This window comes from Tiliqua scincoides, chromosome 5 (assembly GCF_035046505.1).
Source record: "Tiliqua scincoides isolate rTilSci1 chromosome 5, rTilSci1.hap2, whole genome shotgun sequence".
Classification (NCBI taxonomy): domain Eukaryota; kingdom Metazoa; phylum Chordata; class Lepidosauria; order Squamata; family Scincidae; genus Tiliqua; species Tiliqua scincoides.
The window spans coordinates 125,569,672-125,584,431 of record NC_089825.1 but is presented as its reverse complement, the minus strand read 5'-3'; the positions used below and the strand labels follow the sequence as shown (position 1 = coordinate 125,584,431).

Genomic DNA, 14,760 nt, shown 5'->3' with positions numbered 1-14,760 from the left:
GAGGGCCACATCATCTCTCTGATGCTGTGTCGGGGGCCAGGGAAAAAAAGAATTAATTTAGATTTAAAATTTGAATAAATTTACATAAATGAATATATTAAAGATGAGCTTATATGATTGAATGAAGGTCTTGCAATAGCTCAAGGCCTATAAAAGGCCTTGCACAAAACAAGGCTGGCCTTTCCTTTGCTGCCGCTATTGCATCACAGACATGAAACAACAAGCAGTGGAGAGAGCCCTCAATCCACAGCTCACACAAGAGGTCAAAACAGTCGCCCTCACGCTGAGAGCGGTTGCGTCGGGCCAGTGTGGGCTCCAACAAATCTCTGGAGGGCCAGAGGCTCATTGGAGACTGGGGGCTCCCTGAGGGCCACATTGAGAGGCCTCGAGGGCCGCAAGTGGCTCCAGGGCCGGGGTTTGGGCACCCCTGGTCTTGATCATTGTTTTGCAAGGTAAAAGGAAACTGTGAGACAAATGCACGATTTGCCCCAAGGGGGTGACAGGTGCCCACCTCTCCCCTGGTCACTGGAAAAAACATTGATTCTTTCCACCGTTGCCTCTCACCTCCAAGTCACTGGCCGTGATCTGGTTCAAGTGGATGGAAGGGTGGGAGATGGTGCCCTTCACCTCAAAGTCCCCGCTACCCATGCGGCTCCAGGTCTGCATGGATTGCAATTTGTTCCCATCAGGCGGCTGCTCAGTGGCCTGGAGAAGGAAAACAAAGTCCAGGTGAGATGGGGCAGAGAGATGGAAGTCTGTTGCCAGGATTTTTTTGGCGTGGGGAGGAGGGTGTTTCTGAAATATGGAGGAACATTCAGTCACATGAACTCTTGCCTGCAGTTTGAAATAGCAGCTTAGCAGAAGTTGTACCCTCACTTTCCAGACCAACCAGGCCTGAGAGATGCCCAGGGTACCAAATTCCATGCAAGTGCAATGCTGGTCAACATAGATGGGACTACCACCTTTACCAACAGTCAACCCCTTCCATCTACCTCATCTACTAAACCTGGACTACATTACCAAGTATATAGTATAATGGTAACTTTATGTAGATTTCAAGTGTAAGCTGTTTTGCAACCTAATATTGCAAAAAAAAGCAATAAAATACCCTGCTTAGGTGTGATTCTCAGTCACACTGAAGGGCTCCAAGCCAGAGAGACCAGGCTTAGCTCATGACATGCAAATTGAAGAACCAGCCCCATAAAACAAGAAAGAGATTTCCCCCACAGTAGCCACCCAAGGCCCATTCATTCACCAGTTGGTGCGTCTCCACACCCTGCTCTCCAAAACCAGCTGGGAGAGAAAATTCAGAAGCACTGACCTTTTTCAAATGCTTTTCCCGAGTGCCTTTTAACTGAAAGAGAAGAACACTGGAACTTTAGGCCAGGCTGCTCAATAAGACAGACATGCCCCTGTGGCTGCAGGAGCACTCGTGCATTCCAAAAAAGATGCAATGAAGTTGCAGCAAATAGTAGGTAGTGCCGCCACACCATCCCCCCTTGCCCCATTACTAGGATGAATGAGGATAATGAATACTTCCCAATAAGGGAAGCTGCATCTTTTAAGGAGAGTTGGCAGCCTTCACCTTTTTCTTGGGCCCCGTGTCCGGAACTGGCTGCTCCTTCTCCTTCTTGCGTTTGTGGGCTCCGGCCTGAACCTGGGTCTCCTCAGTGGATGGCAGAGGCAAAGGTGGGGCTGGTGCCAACTTCTTCTTGTTCTGAGTAGGCTCATCCGTCAGCTTCCACCGGACACCATCCTCGCCATTGTCAGACCGCCGCTTCCCCATGCCATCACCCGAGTCCTGAGAATGCAAGCGCACCTGAAAACTAATTCTGCAATTTGCAACTAACCTGAAAAGTAGGGTTCCAGCCCCATCTACTCAATATCCCCTATCCAGTGGTGGAAAATTTTATGGTACGGAAAGTAGTTCAGGGCCCAAGAGAGGAGACCACCTCGTAACTGTGGAGCAAAGCAATAGTAACTAGAACGGAGACACTTCATCATCAGTCCTTTATCTGCAAACTGGTAAGGTAGATAATACTTTACCCTTTGAGCACAGAAAAATAAAGCATGTTCTCCAGCGAGCAGCTGAATAACCACATATGAGCTCAATGCCATGGGATGCAGTGATGGCCACTAGCATAGGTGAAGGCTGATAAGGCAAATTAACAGAGGAGGAGAAGTCTGTGGCTGATGATGTGGAACCTCCATGTTCAAAGGCAGTGTATCTCAAAATATCAATTGCTGAAAGGGCAGTTGGTAGGTAGGTGCAAGGGAATCAACAGCTTGCACGCTCTGCTTGAGGGTTACCAAGAGGAGTCCATTTGGACCTCTAGTTTGATAGAAGAGAGCTCTCTATTTGCTCAGAGGCCTTGGGATGGAACCGAGTATCATAGGAAAAATATAGGGTTCTCAATCCTATGTCTCTTGTAATACTGCTGTAGGGGCACTTCCAGGGAGAACTGGCAAGAGGAAGGAGGGCATGCAGGCTTTCCCCACTAGACAACAGTGGCGCAGCTAGTGGGGGCAGTCCACTCCAGGTGCCACCCTAGGGCAGGTGGCACCACTAGTTACCAAAATGGATAAAATTGGAGTTGTTAGGAATAATACCATCGTGTTATATATATATAATTTACAGCAGAATGCAATGAAACAAACCACAGTGAAATATCTTCATTCTATCAAAAATTATGGCTAAAAAACCTGAAAACAAAAATGCAACTGTAACAAATACAATTTCCTTAACTCAAAACAGATCAATGAGACTGATTGTTCAAAGAGCCAATAAGATATTACTATGACACAGCATGGAACCAATAGGTGTTAGCAAGGTTACACCTTGGAAGGGTGACACCAGGGTTGGATCCAGTCTTAGTACGGGGGGGGGGGGGGCATGAGCAATACCTTAACTTCAGAGCCCAGGTCAACCAGGCAGGAAGACCTAGGCTCCTGGTTGAACTTTGGCCTCTGTGGCCAAGGTTTTCTGGGTGGTCTCCTAGGTAGACCTGGGCTCCCATTCCAACTGCCCTCTGGAGCCCTCTTCTAGGTAGGTCGACCTGGGCTCCTGTCTGGACTCCTGCCAGGTAGACCTGGACTCCTATTCCAACTGCAGCCTGATTTAGCTGCCCATCCTGGTGGGCTCCCTTACCCACTGACAAATTAATTTTGTCATCTGGGGAGTGACAAAAATTTATGGGCCCTAGTTGTCAAATGACCTAGCTATGCCACTGTCAGGCAGTTCTCCCCTTTAGGAACCCCCCCCCTCCCACTACACTCTGAAATAACAGCAGTCTTGAAGAGATTAAAAAAATAGCCACAGAATGGTGATGAGCAATTTTTAGGGGATACCTGATGGGTAAAGGACCTTTCAGTCTGCAAGTTCCCAACATGTTCACAGGATCTGAGAGCAAACACCAAGTTCCCAACATGTTCACAGGATCTGAGAGCAAACACTTGCAATACATGCCATTCTGCCCTCTTTGAGGATGTAGGCAAAGCATGGTTGTTTTGTTTAGGCAAAATAGCTCCAAATAAGAGCAATCCGAGTACAACTATCATTAAGGGTCTAAAATCTTCTGGTGCTGGTTCAGTGCGTGTAGAGGAAGAAATGTAGTAAACTGGGAGCCAGCCATTCCTTCATGTAGCCATACCAAGTTGTGGCACTGAGCCAAGGTCTACAATTTCACATGCATTCACACACCCTGATATACCCAAACTGGGCTGTTGTGTATCACCCTTCCTCCAACCCCCTCCTGTGAAAGCCTCAAGACCTTCCCTGCTGGACATTGATGGGTCTCTCAGGGTGGTGCTTGTTGGCCTTGCAACCATCCAAGCCACACCCCCACCCCGAGAACACTGTAGCCTCAGCCACCTACTTTCAGCGATTTGCCTTCTCTCTTGCATTTGGGGCATTCCCAACAATTCGGAATTTCATTGTTGATGACCCCTTCAGCTATTCCCATCTGTAACAAGAGGGACAAACACAGGTTAGGCATGATGAATTATTAGGGCCAGCTTTTATCACAGCAACAACATACACACCCAATGTCCAGGAGGCCCACCGCTGCTGCCCACCCTTGGGGCACCCCCAAGGAGGATTAGACCCAGCCACCCCACAAAACTTCACAGCTGTGTTCTGGGACAACCCAGAAAAAAGTGTTCTGGAAAAAATGGCAGCCACCTAGAGAAGCAAAAAAACAACAACCCCAAAATAAAAAAAATACTGCCCTAAAGGGTTGCCCTCACTTGAGGACACCTCATGGAGGACCTCTCCCAAATGTGGAGTCTGTCTTGTCCTCCCACCTCCATCATCCCACTCTTACCTTCAGACAGCCTGGATGCACAATCTCGTTGCAGATGGTACATTCCATGAGTGACAGGTTGAACTTCTCCTCTTCGCCCTCCACTGTGTCCTCTTTCCCGGCCTCACCACACACCAGGCACACAGCCGTGTGAGGTAGAACTGGCTGCAGTGGCAAGAGAGTCAGGAGGTGAGTGTTGGGAATAAAGAGGGAAATCCCTGGCTGATAAGGTGTCTACCCATTCCCACAGAGGGAAGCCTTCAACCCAGCTATGTAGTGCTCAGCGATTATTCTGCGAACTGCAATGCAGCTATCTCCGGATGGCCCAGTCAAAGAATCAGTGAAACATACATCACCACTACTGGATTCTGACAACAGGGGCAAGCAAGGACAATGTTAACATGGTGTGGGAAACCAAATGAGTCCATTCTTCATTGCTGCCCCTTACACCTGGAACTGTTTCTTCAATGTTTCCTCGGTGTCACCTCTTCTACTTCCATCATCTCTCTCAAAACCCACCTTGTCTGTGAAGGCTTTGGCACAACCCCCAAACTCACCCTCCCTGAACATGTATCTAAAAAACACATATTCATCCCCCAATGACCTATTGCCTCCATTTTTATCCCCCTCCTCTGATGTCTCCCTGTGTTGTACTGTGGACTGTGAGCCTCTCAGGGCAGTGGCCAGATTGTCTCAGACTTTAAATACCATACATGTAGAACAGGGGTCTCCAAACATTTTGGCCAGAGGGCCGCATCAAATATCTGGCATAGTGTGGAGGGCCGGAAAAAAGTTTAAATAAAAATTTTAAATAAATAAATTAGAGCTGGAACTTAAATGAATGAATGGGCTCATTCACTCAGCCTATCACCCTCCAGACACAATCAGAGCACAGTTCTGGTCATGTTCAGTTGAGTGGGCCAGAGGCTTTCAGGGGACAAGAGGTTGGCCATGGGCCGGAAAAAGACTTGCTGCTGGTTGCCTCTGGCCCCTGGGCAGGGGTTTGGAGACCCCGATGTAGAAGATGCTACATGTCAAAAAGCAAAAAGGACATGGAATGCTATAAGTTCTTCAGTTAGGGGCTCCTGGAAAAAGTGAAGCTCACAACATCCAAACAGAGGATCACTTTGAAGCTGGCAGGCCCCATGGGAGTATATGGTGGCCAGCAAAGAGTTAATTCAAACATGCAGGAAAAAGGTTGTGTTATATTCAGTCCTACGCAGTATCATTTCAGGGTACAGCTCAGGGAAAATGTACGTGTGAATAATCCACCACCACCTCTGCACCTCTGCACATGGAATAGGTTTTTAACTAAAATTCTCTCCAATATGCTGGCTTTCCTTATGCAGGCAGTTTTTGCTGGTTTAAAAACATGCAAAAATATTCACACATGCAAGTCTCCGCCACATCACGCCTGCATCATGAGTTTTTTCCTGCATGTTGGAATCAGCTGAGGGCCACTGGCAAAACCAAAACAAACAAGAACCAACAGCACAAACGAGCGCATTGCAAAGAAATTGAACCACATGTTTAATCTTCTCCAATTAAGGACCTTCTGGGAAACTGGGAACACTCCAGAGTGCCTCTCTACCAAGCTACACCAAACTGCCTCCTTGCTGCTTTGCACCAAATCCCAAAGTGAAGTCCATCCTTCCAGCCACCCTCAGCATCCCCTGCCCGGACTCCGCCCCTCACCGCTGTGCACTGCCTCTGGAGGCATGACTGCTTCATGCGCCCGGGGCCCCCAAACTTCTTCATGTCCTTGCAGAAGTGGCACTCCCCACACTCCGACCGCAGGCAAGCTTTACACTTCCGGCACCGCGTCCGCCGCCGGCGAGCTCCAGCCCCCGCCCCTTTGCTGGACGACATTGGCTATGTCCCGCTTCAGCTACTCTCTGGGCTGCAGGGAAGAGGAACAAGAAAAAAGTGAGAGGCAAACTGATGAGTAAAGATAGGCTTTAGGTGGTAGAAAGGGAAGAATGAAGACTGCTCTTAGCGCCAGTGAGAGAAAACCCTTATGCACACAATGTGATGAAAAACACTATGGGGAGGGTGTCAAGAGCATGATATCTCTCCATCCAGGACTGAACATGGGCAGTTGCCGAGTCAGACCCATGTTCCATCTAGCTCAGAGGTGCCCAAACCCTGACCCAGGGGCCACTCGTGGCCCTCAGGGACTCCCAATCCAGCCCACAGGGAGCCCCCAGTCTCCAATGAGCCTCTGGCCCTCTGGAGACTTGCTGGAGCCCACGCTGGCCCGATGCAACTGCTCTCAGCGTGAGGGCAATTGTTTGACGTCTTGCATGAGCTGTGGGATGAGGGCTCCCTCCACTGCTTGCTGTTTTACATCTGTGATGCAGCAGTGGCAGTGAAGGAAAGGCCAGCCTTGCTTTGTGCAAGGTCTTTTATAGGCCTTGAGCTATTGTAAGACCTTCATTCATTCGTATAAGTTCCATCTCTAATGTATTCAGTTATGCAAATTTATTCAAATTTGAAATATAAATTAATTTTCTTTTTTCCTGGCCCTCAACACAGTGTCAGAGACATGATGTGGCCCTCCTGCCAAAAATTTTGGACACCCCTGAATTCTAGCTCAAAGTCACCTACAGAGACTGTATGGTAGCAAAACCCACCAACTCTGGAACCAGGAAAATCGCTCTTTTAATGGGAATAAATAATTCACATTGAGAAATATACTAATTTGCATATCTTGTTCATTGGCATAAAAAAGCAGCCTACTCCTACACAAGGGCAAGGGAATTATGACATCAGTGCAAAAATTGAAGCATTAAAATTAGTTCTAGGACAGAGAATCAAGTCTCAGTGAAAGGCAGAGTGACTTGCTCCATTTCAGGCCTGGTGGGACCAGCCAGTAAGGCTCTTGTGTGCAATCCTTAGTTCTGGATGAATTTTAGGAGGCACCCAGAGCTGATGGACACATGGATAACTCAAATCTGCAACAGACCTGGGGAGGTCAGGCAGAGATCACCAGAAATCTCCAGAGAGAAGGGAACTATAGAAAGGCAAATCATAACCATAAGAGTCATCCCAACAGCTAGTGCAGCTGGTCACAGAACAAACCCTGCCTTTGGGCCTGTTCTTGGGGCTGAACAATCATAGTGCCTGCTTGCGACTATTTCCCAACCACACACTACCTTGTCCAGCATCATCTATAACAGGCCACTGGCTCAAGTCAAACCACAGGTTACACTACGGCTGAAGTGCACCAGTTTGGAACCCAACCCACAGATTGAGCTTCCACATATATGCATGCCTTTCTGTGTCCGGCAAACTTATAAATAAAATAAAATGAAACAAGCACACCACAAAATAAAGAACCATAGTTAGACGAATTACAGTTTACAAACCAGCTTCAAATCATGTTTTCTTATCTTTGTTTGGCAATCAGTTGCAAATCCTGGTTTGTCAACACAGATGTCACTCCAAACCACAGTCCAGTTTACTGAACCATGGTTTGATGCAAGTCTGAACAGAGTTATCCTGCAAATCAGTGCTCATGTGGCAGGGGCTCAGCCAGGTTCAGGAGATTCTCATTCAATTCCATGAGCAGGAAAATGTTGTGGGCATATGCGGCAGGTCATATATGGCCAGGTATAGGACACATTTCTCTTCACAGAAAAGAAGCATAAGGCCCATACGTAACCAACCCTGTAAATCACTGCACAGCACATCTTAGAGATCATCTGCTTCAGGAGAAGATGTGGCAGGAGAAGCTTCCCAACCCTCAGCTCTACCCCCAACTGCCACAAAAACTCTGTTCACAGAGAGCATCTGCATGAGAAACTTTTTAATACAATATTCTACCATTTTCTTAGAAAGACTATTACACAACAGAGAAATGTCGTTTAGCAGGAGGGAATCAAACTAGCAGCTTACACCCTTGGTGTGCAGAATGCACAGCAAACCCATCTTCACCAAACAGCTGAGCAATGAAACTTGCTCAGATACAAGCACCCCCCCTCACTTTCCTTCCATACAAACCAGTGGTACATCTGGCACATTGAACCTGGGACTTTCTAGAGGCCAAAGCACGTGCCCCTCCTCCTCAAAATAAAGTAAGTTCATAGTAGATAAACAACACTCTCTCCCTGGCACCGACAAACTTAGTTCTTCTCCTTATTAGATCTGAGGGAACACAATCTCTGCAGTGCTAGGACTATGACCAGGATCCAAAGAACTATGGAGCTAGTTCTTCATGTCAGCGAGCAGGGTGCGTGTTGTCCTGGGTTTCTTGAACATCAGTCCCCACATAGCCAGCCATTTTGAAATTGGGGGGGGGGGGGTTCCCAAAGCACTGTGATACAGCATGGGGGTTCACTGTTCAAAGTCCAAATTCACACTAAGTATCACCAAGCCCTTGGCGGATCAAAAGTTGCTCTCTGGGTTCCAGTATACACTGATCTCCATAGACAGAATGGAGGTGCTACAGACAGCCCCTTCCTGGGTTTATGGTACCAAAGCACAGGCTGAAGGCACAAGGCACAGCAACCTTCCTGATGCTAAGCAGACTTGCATCCAATGCTGGAGCCTATGTATGTCACCCTGAGGCCCAGCATGAAAAGGAAGGAGATACAAAATAGAAGTAAACCAAACATGTTTTAGAAACAAAAGGGCCGCTATGCACTCAGCCACAGAGAGAGAGAGAGAGAGAGAGAGAGAGAGAGAGAGAGAGAGAGAGAGAGAGAGAGATCCTTATTCCAGAAGGGATCACACTCTTCAAAAAACACAAGGGAGGCATCAAGGAACAGCCACTGGCAGGGGTGCTGGGATGGGCTGAAGAGGGTCAGTAGCTCTCCCCCAGCTAAACAGAAATGAGTCATTACTTTTTAAAGGGTCTCTTTGTCCAGTTAGCAAGAGGATCAAGAGAAAGTCCTCCAGTTAGCCTTAATCACTTGCAACTTTTCATGGTGTGCTAACCCTCCCCGCCCCACACACATCATGCAAAAAAAGACAGCAAGAACCCAAAAATAAATTACAACATCTACATGTTTTAAAAACGGCAACACTAAATAGTAATGATTACTTGCTAGTCACAAAATGATTGTAACAGACCAGACTGTGCCACAAAATAAATATACACATCCAAATTCTGCATTCCTGCAATCAAGTTCTGCAGCAAGAAAGCCAATTTTGGCAAGCTTGCATAAATGATGCAAAGTTTATCGTTTTGTATACGCATGTTTAATTTGCGCCATTCACCCTGCTTTTCCCAGTTTTCTATCAAGGCTTTTGCACAACCAAGTGCATAAAACTATGACAATCACACATTCTTCCCATTTACACTGCCTTCATCTTCCCTCCCATTCTTCCTTCTCCCAAATCCTTATCTGAACTATAGGCAGGGGCAGGGATCTGTCAATTCACTATCTGTAAAGCAGTGAGTTTATGAATGGTGCTATATAAATATTAATAATAATTGTTATTAGAGACGACAAGGATCCTCCACCATCCTCTCCTCATCTCCAAAAGTCCTGTTCACTTCTCCCATCCCCATTGCTTCAGAGATGTCGTGATGCACAATTCTACTTCTAATACCAAATTCTGCACTCACAGAGGACAAAAGCTAAATGTGCATAGGTACAGATGCAGTTCATATGCTGTTGCAAAAAAAAAAAAAATGAAGCAAAGGACCCTCTTAGTGGGCCTGAGTGTTACTGAAGAAAAAATTCTGAGGGATTTTTTTAAAGTGTCAGTATTAATTTCATGTCACTACCTGTGCTTATTTCGGGGGGGGGGGGAGAATCTGGAAGCAGGAAGTGAAAGATATTTCAGGTTTTGAAGTCAAGATGTGATTTTGAAAGAAAGAAGATGATGGCACCAGCTCTGCAAAAAAGCTGAGGAAATCAAATCCAACTCTTGGGTACAAAAGAACTAGAGGATTTTTTAAAAGTAACTTTCCTGAAATGGAGAGAAAACCACAAATACGGTCATCCACCATGATCCACTTCATCCTGTTTTGTCATACTGCACTTTCTCGAAGCCTCAATCCTCACCTTTAAAACAGGAACCTACCTCATAGGGTTGCTGCAAGGGTGATGAGAATCAAAGAGACCCTGCAAGTTACAAAAACCACATAAATGAAAAGCATTTTGGGAAGAGTGTGAAGCTGGATTTTAATAAGGCTATCCTACAGAGTCTGTTTGGTAAAATCAGGGGATTGTGTTTACTGCATTTATCTTGTATGCAAGTTTTAAAAAGACCCTCTGGGTCATAAGTGATCTAATGATAGCACTTGGGATGCTTGTCCTCCCCATCTGCTCTTTTACAGAAGAGTCCAAAAGAAAAGCAATCTCCTCCGCAGCAGACACTGTAAGGGGGGGAAATAAGGAGCAAGGGACACCAAAATCCTAGTAAAGAGGGAAACTAAAACTAAGAAAACTATTTCCCTTGTTACTTTTCCAGATGTGGTCTCTGGGGTGGTTCTCTTTCAGGATGGACAGGTGCATATCAATTTCATGTCATTACCTGTGGTCATTTCCAGGGGAAAAAAATCTAAAAGCAGGGCATGAAAGATATTTCAGATTTTAAAAGAAAGACGATAATGACACCTGCTGAGGAAATCAAGTCCAACTCCCAAAATAATAATAATATGTATTATTATTTAAAAGGAACTCTCCAGTTCTTTTTGGTAGCTAGCGCTCAGAAGTGAAACCAACACAATACTGACACAAAACCAATACATGTCCGAAAGCGATGCCAGGAATAAGGGCAGGGATTCTCAAGCTCCATCTCCCTCCAAAAGAAACCCAACTGAAAAAGCATGAGGAGCAAATGTGAAAGTGAGAGGACTCTGAAGTTGAGTTCTGAGAAGGCGGGACAGACAGAAGCAGAAGAGAAAGGGGATCATAAGCTTTGTACAAATTCTTCTCAAGACATCTTGCACAATATTACATCGATCATCAAAAAAAAAACACTAATAAACATTTTCATAAGGATGCATTCTGAAATGTGGAGAGATGGCAAGGCGGAAGGACAGCAGAGGAGGTGGGTGAAGTTTACAGGTGCGTCAACAAGTACATGGGACAGTCTTCACATGCACTGCGGGAAAGAAATGCCAAAAAGAGAAGGGGCTCCAAACATTCTATTACAGTCAGTAAGATTCATATTCTTCCAGATCATCATTATATACATCACACTTTCTACAAGAGTGCTAGCAAAAGGCAATAGGCCCCTGCCCTAAGGAGCTTACATTCCAAGAGCCACCAATGTCTCATCCACAGACCTAACTCAGAGCTAAAACAAGGAGTTATTTGAAATGTGGCCACCATGTGTTGAGTTCCCTCCTAGCATGCTCTGTAATGTCCTGTAGAACTTACCTCACAGCAAATGAGAGTGCCAACAGCAGCCACTGATATGATGTGGAAATACAGAACATCACAATGTCAAAACCAATGTACATTCTTCACCAGACATTACCAGGGAGGGGATGGAGCAGAGGCCCAGCTGCCATTTTCAGCAGTGGGGGACCAAGGTATAAATATGGCTAAATATACATATTTCACATGTATTTGGGTTGTTCTTAGCTGGGGTGAGAACATAAAGCATCAGTCCAAAGGTTTCAGGGCAAAACAGTGGGTTCTGAGGAGGAATTGAAAGGAATACAAAGGTGACACTACAAAGGTGTTGTGGTCTTTGGAAGATGGAGAAATGAAGGGCATTTACAGAGAAGCAAAGAGACTCTGTTCACAATCGGCTTATGATTCATAGCAGGGCTTCGAAAATACTTTCATTCCCTAAGAGTGGGGGTGCAGCAGGAGGAACTCAGGGATCTTGTCACCCAGATATTTAAAACATTTAGATGTATTTTATTGCAAAACACCATCATTTTCAACTTCCTCTTTGTTTTTGAAATTGACATCTAGGGTAAGGGGGAGTTAGGGGGTTTGGGCTGGGTGTGAGGGGGAGGAGCAGTTAGCTGAGATTGGTGGCTTGGATTGCAGGGGGATCATGAGATTGAATAGTTTGATCTCACTGTCTCTCACACAAACTCACACAGTGAAAGCTGTCACCAACAAATACAGACACACACAAGCAAATACATCCCCACAGATGTAAAATTCTGTTACTCCCCCCATTACTTCCCTTACCCTGCTTCACCATACACATCCCCTCCCCCCCCCCCCCCCCACACACACTCTTTTTCCCAAGCATGCAAGGTCAGGTGCAGCATCAACAGTCAAGACATCCTATCTACTAGAACCTGGCTCCAATACCTCATCATCCCAGTTTGGCCTCAGAGCTGCTGGCCCAGTCCTGGCAAGGGATCCCACACACTTCAGCATGGCCCTCCATGGTGTCAGTTGCTGGATCCCTCTAGAATCTTTTCTGCCAACTGCAGCTTTCTTGACACATCTCTTTTGCTCTTTTACCCCTCTAAAAGCTTTTATGTCCGGGCAATTTTCAGGGACCAGCTTCCTTCAGTAGATCCCTCTGGAGCCCACAGCTCCTTGGGGAACAGGACCAGAGCCATCCTGCATACCGGCCCCCCTGAAATCGGCTGACACGGCCCATCCCTTCCCCCTCAGGTTAAAACATGAGAAACACACAGAGGCAAGAGGGTTTTACGGCCAGTAATTCCTTCCCCTGGAAATCAGAGAAGAGAAACTTTGGTTCCACACTTGCCCCCGCACACACCAAAGCCATCCTGCTTCTCTCCCCCCTTCCTGCCCATCAGCTTCAGTCCACCCAGAGGTGCCCCCATCCTCAAATCCACCTGGCAAAATGATGCACCCTGATATATATTTTGCCTTTTTCCTCCTTTTAGGAACAAAAATTCCCCAAACAATCCATCCCAAGGTGACAGAATGTAGGGTGGAAAGAGAATACCCAAGAAAACAAAACAACAAAGGAGATAGAAAGGAATGGGAAAAACAAGGAAAACACAATAGTATACCTTGCGTTTCAAGGGGCTGGGGGGCAGCAGAGGTTACGGACCCCAGATGATACATTCTTGCAACCTGCCTGATAGCTTAGCTGCCCTCCCCCTTCTCTGCATCTGAGTTGTTGTGGTGCTTTCACATGCTGTGTGCGTTCACACGATCTACCCTATATATACCTGTTTGGGGAATGTCAATTATTTTACTAAGCAACTGCTGTCCCCCTCAAAGCATCATGCTTAATGGGGGAGGGATAATTATTTTTGAATGGGGAAATCTGGGGGAGGGGGGAAAAAAGAGTTTGCTTCTGGAGAAAAGGCAGACAAGGATGTAATCCTTGATAAACATTCTTTGCAAAGCCAAGGAGGTGGGTGAAGGAGAAACTTACCTTTGGGAAGCACATCCAGTCGCCGAAGATTCCTCCTCACCCATCAGCAGCCTCCGAAAGAGAAAAGATGCTGTACGTCTCACAATCCCTCTACACACATACACAGACACACACACATCCCAGGCAGGCACCAGTAAAAGGTGCCTTAGGATGGGAGGAGATTGGAGGTGGGGAGGACACCCCTCTTGAAAATCCATGAAGGGCTGAGAGAGGGAGAAATGGGGACTCACCTGCTGTGTAGCCATGGGGTGGACGGCGATTCTAGTGCTCGATTTGTTGTCATGGTGGGGGGGAGCAAAAAAAGGAGATCCAGCCAGTTGCTGAAGGATTTGTGTGCGTGAGTCTCTCTCTCTCTCTGGCTTCTTCCCCCCCACAAAAATGGGGGGGAGGGAGAAAATGATGAGGGGCTGGATGGACTCCCAAAGATACTATTCCAGATGCATAGCAGCAGTCCCCCCCACACCTCACCCCCTCTCCTGTTTCACCCTCCACTATTTCCTTCCTTGCCCTTGGGAGAAAGCAAGGGGAGGATGTGCAAGAAGGGGGATTTGCCTCCCCTGGACATTTAAAGAGGGAAACCAGGAAGGGCCCTACTGAAGCACACACTCCTAGGGGAGCCCCTGCACCCCTAACTTTGCACGGATCCCTGGCATTGCCTACGCGCGGTGCAACCTCCAGTCACCCCCAACCCTCCCTGCTTCCTCTTGACTCCTCCTCCTCCTCTGCCCACCACTGAGATTTCCCTCAATTGCCCGAGCACCCACCCTCCCCTTTTCAAATGCAGGCAGACCACTCCCCTCTCCAAGCCCACTCCCCACTCTCTGGGCTCGCTGGAGGAAGAGGAGGAGGAGGGAGGGGGCTTCACCCTTCTGGGCTGTTGCTCCAACTACATCGCCATTCACTTGAGGGCAGGAGGGGGAGCAAAGGGGGCCAGAAGGGCTGCCCCAGTCGCCTCTAGCCCTTCCCTTTAAATGAGGGGCGCATCCCTCGCCCCACTCCCTCCTTCCTGGGCCACGAAGGGTCCAGCCCCTCCTCAGCCCCCCTCCCCCCTCCAAGCAGTGCAAGGGAAAGCTGTTCACCCTGCAGCCCCTGGCTAGTTCAGTGGGGTGGGGCCCTCTGCGCCCCCCCACTTCTAGCCCCCCCACACCAGGGGTGCCCCTGCTCCCTCCCTCCC

At 47.3% G+C, this 14,760-nt stretch overlaps 1 protein-coding gene across 2 annotated transcripts in view; it reads right to left on the bottom strand.

Annotated features, from left to right (window-relative positions):
- FBXL19 (F-box and leucine rich repeat protein 19) overlaps window positions 1–14,276 on the bottom strand; it is a 36,638-nt gene extending 22,362 nt beyond the window's left edge. The window contains exons 1-8 of one of the 2 annotated variants that reach the window (XM_066631093.1): window positions 13,817–14,276; window positions 13,587–13,637; window positions 5,997–6,201; window positions 4,323–4,466; window positions 3,876–3,962; window positions 1,586–1,801; window positions 1,322–1,354; window positions 565–705 (exon numbers count right to left, since the gene is read on the bottom strand). In XM_066631093.1, the coding sequence (XP_066487190.1) occupies window positions 565–705; window positions 1,322–1,354; window positions 1,586–1,801; window positions 3,876–3,962; window positions 4,323–4,466; window positions 5,997–6,170 (795 nt within the window). In that variant the 5' untranslated portion in view covers window positions 6,171–6,201; window positions 13,587–13,637; window positions 13,817–14,276. The remainder of the gene's footprint in view (window positions 1–564; window positions 706–1,321; window positions 1,355–1,585; window positions 1,802–3,875; window positions 3,963–4,322; window positions 4,467–5,996; window positions 6,202–13,586; window positions 13,638–13,816) is intronic. The other variant, XM_066631094.1, reaches the window with a different exon arrangement.
- Window positions 14,277–14,760: the final 484 nt, after the last annotated feature.